The 7,914-nt window shown below is 47.1% G+C and overlaps 1 protein-coding gene across 1 annotated transcript; it reads right to left on the reverse strand.

Annotated features, from left to right (window-relative positions):
• Positions 1–634: 634 nt before the first annotated feature.
• LOC123101634 (uncharacterized) lies at positions 635–2,281 on the reverse strand. The gene has a single exon (XM_044522995.1). It carries the CDS (start codon positions 2,279–2,281, stop codon positions 1,352–1,354), a length of 930 nt encoding a protein of 309 aa, XP_044378930.1. The 3' UTR covers positions 635–1,351.
• Between the last annotated feature and the right edge of the window lie 5,633 nt (positions 2,282–7,914).

Consider the following 7,914-nt stretch of genomic DNA (forward strand, 5'->3'; position numbering starts at 1 on the left):
CTTTTCAGCTAGAGCTAGGACAGCTGCAACACGTCGCCTCGTTTGCCGCACCTGCATCTGCATCTACATCATGCGCCGCTGAACGTGACGCCCTAAAGCTGCCGTGTGTACCTCGCCCTTTAATTCCCCCTGCACCTGTATGATCTGCCTTTTTTAATTTCCCCCTCTATGATTCGGTCCCGTATCTGTATCTCCACCATCATCTCATTTTGTCTGTGCGTCGCGTCATCTACGCACGCACGCACGCACGCTACTGTAGCCGGCTGGCCGTCTCATTCTCATTCGCCCGTTTAATAAGACTGGATAGAAGAAAGAAACTTGAGATGATTGATCAAGCCTGTGTTTGCGTTGCGTGCGATGCTAGCAGCAGCGACGTGTCCCGCTCAGAGGCCGTTGCATCGTAGGAGGGGTACGTCTGTACCGGCCGAGCAGGGCCGGGGGGTGTGGCTGCCATGTGGACGTTCACCGGTAATGAAGGATACGACAAGCCTGGCGCTGTTCGGCCACCTTGTCATGCCTGGCGGCTGCCGGCCTGCTGCTGCCGCTGCACGGCTGATGATGTGCGCACAGTGGCGCGCAGTCGTGGCCGGTGAAGCACTAGGCACGGTCCATGGCCCATAAGGGCATCCACAGTGTGTAGAGGCAACCCAGCCTCTAAGGTGGGCCCCATACACCTGCCTCTAAGCCAATGCATCCTTCCCGCAATGTGAGCCTCTAAGCCCATGGGCCCACCAGCTGCCTCTAACCACCGAACACTCTTCCCTTCGCGCAAAAAATCCCCAATCGATTCCAATCCCTAGCGGCTGCAGGAACCACGCCATCGTCTCGACCGTCTCCGGCGACCAGGCGAACCAAATACCTCGCGCGAGGCCGGACGACGGAGGCGGTTGATCTAGCAGCTGGATGTGGACTGCTGGTGGTGGCGGGGGGTGCAGCAACTGCGCCGGCAAGTGCGTCGAGGCGCAGCCGCCGGTCTATTCCTGCTGACCAACTGCGCCGGCGATGCCGAGGAAGCGCTACGCTGATAGCGGCGGCAGCGGCGTTGTGCGAGTACTAGGCGCAGGTCTGGAGCATGGGCGGGTTCACGCGGAAGCACAAGGTGAGATGTGGCTGTTCATGGGTTCCCTGTACGTGAGTATGTGACTTTGTATTTTGGTGGCTTTTGAGCTGAATATAGTAGGGAATATCACAGATCTCCATTACAGCCTTCTTATATTAAACATTAGGAAAAATAAAAGATCTAGCAATACAAATATTTTGGTGGCAGCATACAGAGTACATGGTGAACAAATCTGGAATAAACTAGTCTAGAAATAAAATTACAAATTATTTGTTGGGCCTCTAATACAAGCTAAGGCTGACCACCCCCGAATCGTTGCCATAGATACTCTATCAAATCGTCTTTGAGTTGTCGATGTGTAGCTCGATCACGAATTGCTGAGCCTATCTCCAGCACTCTGGCAAATTCATGAATTGGCCCATGGTTTAGATTATCTATTTCGTTGTTAAAGGTACCCTGATCATAGTCATAGTCGAAGCGAACCTCATAGGAATCCCGCTCATCCTCGACTATCATATTATGCAATATAACACATGCATACATGATATCAGCAATATCTTGCCTATACCAAAGATTAACCGGACCACGTACAATAGCAAATCGAGATTGTAGAACTCCAAATGCACGTTCAACATCTTTTCTTGCACCTTCTTGCATCTTTGCAAACAATTTTGTCTTGTCAGTTGGGGGCAAGCGGATTGTCTTCACAAATGTTGCCCACTCAGGATAAATCCCATCCGCTAGATAGTAACCCATATCATAATCATTGCCATTCACTTCAAACTTAACTTCTGGAGCCCTTCCTTGTAGTACTTGAGTGAATACAGGGGATTGGTTAAGCACATTGATATCATTGTTGCAGCCTGAAACACCAAAGTAAGCATGCCATATCCATAGGTCATGTGAGGCAACAGCTTCTAGCATGATTGTTGGTACTCCATAATCACCACGAGTAAACTGCGCCTTCCAAGGGACAGGGCAATTTTTCCACTCCCAATGCATGCAATCAATACTTCCTAGCATACCAGGGAATCCACGAGCCTCTCCTATATGAAGTAAGTGTTGAACATCTTCTTCAGTAGGTCTTCGCAAATATACTTCACCAAAGTTCTCTCTAATGCCATTTGCAAATTCTCTCAAGCACTCAAGGGATGTGGTTTCAGCCATACTTAGAGTGTCATCGATATAATCTGCCGGGACACCATAGGCTAACATCCGCATAGCTGCTGTACACTTTTGCAATGGTGAAAAACCTTTCTTGCCAAAGGCATCATACCTTTGACTAAAGTAAGGTGACCAATCACCAAGAGTGTGCATAATATGTTCAAATAGATGCTTTCTCATTCGATACCTTCGACGAAATTGCTTGGGGCTGAAGACTGGGTCATCGGCGAAGTACTCAGCATACAACTTGTTGTGGCCGCCTTGACGATCTCTGGCTCTGTATCTTCGATGATGCTTTTGTGGCTGGCTAGGAAATAGTTGTCTACCTATAATAGATTCAATGGAATTTTCGATTTTGTCATCCATTGAATCATTTCCATCACTGCTAGAGCTAATTGAAATGGAGGAGAAGGAGTCTGAAGACATGTTTGAAGTGGACGAGCTACTGGTGTATGCCTCCAGAAGTGGAGTCCTCTATTTGTAGTGCATTATGTTTCCAACGGCTAGTTTTCTGCACATGTATTCTGGTTCCAACAGCTAGTTTTCTGAACATGCAGCTCTTTTCAACGGCTAGTTTTCTGCACATTTATTCTAGTTCCAACGGCTAGTTTTCTGAACATGCAGCTCTTTTCAACGGCTAGTTTTCTGTCATTACTGTTTGATACATTGCTGGAACATTGATACATTGATGATAGACTAAATAATACAATACCAAAACTAAAAGATATCTTTGACAGAAATGGAAAGATACATTGATGAGAGCCTGAAACTAAATGATACAATACCGAAACTAAAAGATACATTGCTGAAATGGAAAGATACATTGATGAGAGGCTGAAACTAAATGGTACTACTAATTATTAAATAGATAGCTCCATGCCTAGAAGATTCAGAAGCTGGTTATATCGCTGTAGCTTTGCTGCATCATATCCGGATGTGTCTGTCTCCAGTAATTTCATATACTTGCTCAATTTTTTGGTTCTTGCCTTCTCAAGTGTAGCAGCAGCGTAATCTTTCATTGCAGATGCCTTCTCCTTTCTTGCTTCTGCAGCCATCTCTATTGCAGCTGATTTTCTTGCTATGGCATCATGATATAGTTGCATACTTGGATCTGGCAGGTTGCTTGAAGAAGAGTCGGCCTTTGCTGGTGCCTTTCCTTTGCGTTTTGCGCCCTTCTGTCCCGGAGGACGACGTTCCAATGGTCTGTCCACTGATTCTTCAACATCTTTACTAGAAGAAGAAATGTAAGCCCCTGTTTCTGAGGTCTTGCCTCTCTTTCTCGCTTCATCCTTCTCTAGTAAGTAAGTATTTTTCCACTTTGGCATTTCTTTCACCATATCCCACCAATATTCTAGCGTGAATCTTTTTTTGTATTTCTCCTTGTAATCTGCTCTTACCATATCCATAAACATATTGTCATCATACCCACTAGATACACACTGCGTTGCACGGAATGACACCCAGCAAACTGAGTCACAAATTTGTTTTGCTTACTCCAATGGTCTTTCAACATCTTGGCAGATCTTTGCCTCTCTTTCGGAGTGACGCTGTTGTAGTCTTTCTCAACTGCTTTCCAATACTGGTCTGATTTCTTGGAGTTACCATCTACAGGATCGAGAGAATTTTCCAACCAAGCATTGACAAGCCGCTTATTTTCTTCCTCTGTCCAGTTTCTCCTCTTAGCAATAGGTTCTTCTGCTTCACCGGGACTACTTCCACTTGACTCTTGCTGATCTACTTCTTCTGCCCTATGTATTGATGCAGGAGGCTGAGGCGAATAATGAAAATATCCGGCATCTTGGTTGATCCTAGCATGTGGATCAATCCCGATGAAGCCGGCGGCTGCAGAAGATGAATGACCATATGAACCTCCTCCATACACTCCATGTGCTGCTTGGAAACCTGAGGTGTGTGGAGGTGGAAATGGATACATGTTCTGTACATACATGGGATGAAAATATTGCCCATGCTGAGAGGATGAAGCACTTGTGAACTGGTGAGGTGGGGTGGCAGATGGGGTATAGTTTCGATTTTCTGGATCTTGGCTTGAGCAACTATTGAGCATCCTAGTGAAATTTCCTGGAGAGTGCTCCATGAATGTGAAGTTTTTTGAGGTGTCTAGGCTCCCAGTTGGTTTGGGTGTGTGCAAACTTATTGTTCAAAGCCCTAGTATATATACTGATAGATGTGTGTATGCACACACTTGTTGTAACGGCCATAATTTGTTGTTTATTATTATTTTTAAATGCAACGGTTGTATTGGATTGGATGTGTATGCTCAGAACAAACTGAGCTTTGCCAGTTTGCACTGTATAACGGTTGCCCTTGGCTTGCTAGGCAACGGCTGGTGTGTTTAGCTTTCAACTGCCATCTTTAAATAATATTATTTTATTCTTTGGAGGCAGCCTCTAGGCTTGGAGGCGATGCCATGGATTTTTTGTTAGAGGCAGCTATGTGCAATGTATAGAGTCAGCCTCTAAAGGTTTAGAGGCAGCTATAGAGGCAGCAAAAGGGCACACTGTGGATGCTCTAACACCGCGTCGCAGTGATCTGCCTGCCACGATGCCTGCCTGCCTGCCTGCCTGCCTGCTGCTGCTCATGAATCTCCGTGTTTTTGGCGTGCGTTTACGGTGGCTCCGCCTGCAGAATGTCTCAGGCTACCGGCTCCGCCGTGTCGCCGTGCCTGGACTGGATAGTATATCGACATGTGGAACCAAACCAGCTTGAACCTGGAGCCGTGAAATGGTAATAGTAAGATACTCGGTGCCGAGAGACCGACAAGTGTCCGGCATCAGCCAGTGGCAGACTGATAAGTGGCTAGTACTACTGCTCGTAGCAAAACACGACGCCGATATCCCCTGCCTGTGTTGTGGCCTCACATGGAGTAGTACGTAGTAGAAGATTAGGGTTTGTTATTTGTCAGCCCGCACCGATAAAGTTTGTTGGAGATACGAGGCGTGTGTCGCCGTGCCCCTATTCCCATTCCCACATGCATATGGCGTCCAGTTTTTTAACACCGAGGAGGCTTCGGACAAATCCGGGCCTCGTCGGGGAGCATGACCACGACGTCTACAGTTTGGATCGCTGTCACCGGCGCTGTTCGGGAGAGCCATTATTAGTTACAAATTTTACGACCACTGGGCACTGGACCTGTTTCACTGTTCAGTTTGGCGTATAACCAAGATGCCACGTCGCGAGGAGTAAGAGCATCTTCAGCCAAGGTAAGGTAAATCCGGATCTCTGTACCTCCGACGGGGTGACTGGGTCATCCGCCCGGTCGTTTGAGGGGATTGAAATGTCCGGCTGTGTAGATGCTTTTTTTTTTTGCGAAGGTAAAAGAGTTTTATTCCTTATTCACAGGGTTACAATCAGATGGCAACAGCTCCTCCACACAAGGAGGGCCCTGCCCAAGCCATACAGCTGTAGTTCTCTCTGTATGACTATACGTAGCCAAACGATCTGCTACCTTATTTTGTTCTCGTCTAATTTTCAAAGGAATAAACTTTCTTTCACCCAACAGATGACGAATCTCCGCAACTAGGTGCCCATATGCCGAACGGGATAGGCTCTCTCCTAACAAAGCTGAAAGAGCCTGAGAGGAATCCGATTGAACGATGATAGGAAGATTGCAATGCTGAATTGCCAATGCCATTCCTTACATTATTGCATGTAGTTCCGCCTCGAGCGCATCATTGCAATTGAAGATATAGCGGTAGGCTGCAAAGATAACCGAACCATCATGTCTTCTTAGTAGCATGCCTGCTGCCGCTGATTCATCCGAAGCTAAGAACGACCCATCGACCGAAAGCGCGGCATGGCCCTCCGCCGGTCACGGCCATGGTAAATGCACTGCCGCACCGCGCTGCCTGATTGGGTCTTCACATTTCATTGGCATCTTCCCCTTGATGATCTCCTCAGTAGAGTACCTCCAAGCCAGCTGTAACAAGTGCATATAGCTTTGGAGGTAGTCAGTCGTTACTGCCGGAGCCGGTACCTCTTTGCCATGTGCCAGATCCGACCGCAACGTCCATATCCTCCAAATTAACATGATAGTGCAATCCCGCATAGCATCATCACAGTGCATAAGGATATTCAGAAGCCATTCTTTACCTGTATCTCGTAGCAGTATAGGATCAGGGAGGTTCCATAGTGAGCGCATCTGCATCCACACTGCTCGAGCATGATCACATGTAACCAACGCATGGAAGCTGGTCTCTATTTCCGTACCACAGAGAGGGCATGCATCACGCGTGGATATGTGTCTATATTTCTTGCATTGGTTAGTAGCTAACGCACCTGACACCACCTTCCACGCCATGATTTTCATTTTGAGCGGCACCCGAGCATCCCACACTCGCCTCCATATGGTCATGTGTCCATAGGGCTAGTGCTAGACGACCCCCCCGCTTGTGTCACATGGGTCTCTGCTGCTAGATGATAGGCGCTCTTAACAGTAAACAACCCGCTCTTCTCTGGAAACCAGGCCAGGAAATCCTGACCTTGTCGTGGCGACGTCCGGATCTTGATGATTTCGAGTATGTCCATATCCCAGAAGTAGTGCCGTAACATCTGCATATTCCATGCACCTGCCTCATCAAGGAAGTCTGCAACCCAATTATATCTGCAGTTCCTCTTTGGGGTGATTGGTTTGAAGTCATGCCTCCTCGGAATCCAAGGATCCCTCCAAGTCTTGATTAGCGATCCATCACCCACCTGCCATATAAGACCCTTCTTCAACAGCTCAAGTCCAAACATAATTCCCTTCCACACAACAGACGAGCTAGAGGGGAAGACTGTATCGAGCAGATTTCCATTGGGATAATATTTAGCCTGGAGTAGGTGTGCACATAAGCTGTCTGGGCTATCAAGCAATCTCCAGGCTTGCTTTGCAAGTAATGCCTGGTTAAACGCCCTCATATCTCTGAATCCCATGCCTCCCATGTCCTTGGGCAGAATCATTTTCTCCCAACTAAGCCAAGCCATTTTCCTCTTGCCTTGTTCAACTCCCCACCAGTACTGTCTCATTATACGTGTTAGATCATCACACACAGAAGCCGGTAGCCGGAAAACACTCATAACATACGTGGGGATTGCTTGTGCCACCGCCTTGATCAAGATTTCTTTATTCCCCGATGAGACATATTGCTCACTCCAATCAATTAATCTCTTCCTCAGTCTTTCTTGTAGTGATTCAAATTGCCCCTTATGCACTCTACCTTCCGGAACCGGAAGACCGAGATACTTTGGCTCGAATACCTGTTGCGTAACCTCAAGTGTGCTCTTGATTTCATCTACCTCCACAGTCGAACACTTGTCTGAAAAAAGGATGGAACACTTCTCTGGGTTAATGAACTGACCCGTTGCTGAAGTATAAGTGTTCAACAGTCCCTTGACAATGCCCGCTTGCTGGCTAGACGCTTCAAACACCAACATAGTATCATCCGCAAAAAGCAGGTGGGAAATAACTAGTGCACCACGACAGATAGATACTCCCCTCAGGGACCCTTCCTCCGATGATTTTGAGAATAAAGCAGATAGGGCATCAGCAACAAAAAGAAATAAGAACGGTGATAAAGGGTCACCTTGCCTCAGTCCTCTAGAAGGGATGAAACTCTCAAGCAGTTGTCCATTGAATTTGACAGAATATTTGACTGACTTCACACAAACCATAATCCACGAGATCCACTGTT

This window comes from Triticum aestivum, chromosome 5A (genome assembly GCF_018294505.1).
Source record: "Triticum aestivum cultivar Chinese Spring chromosome 5A, IWGSC CS RefSeq v2.1, whole genome shotgun sequence".
Taxonomy (NCBI): domain Eukaryota; kingdom Viridiplantae; phylum Streptophyta; class Magnoliopsida; order Poales; family Poaceae; genus Triticum; species Triticum aestivum.

Bases quoted from the DNA above. Each gene is read 5' to 3' on its own strand.
- LOC123101634 (XM_044522995.1), bottom strand. From the start codon at position 2,281: ATGCGGATGTTAGCCTATGGTGTCCCGGCAGATTATATCGATGACACT.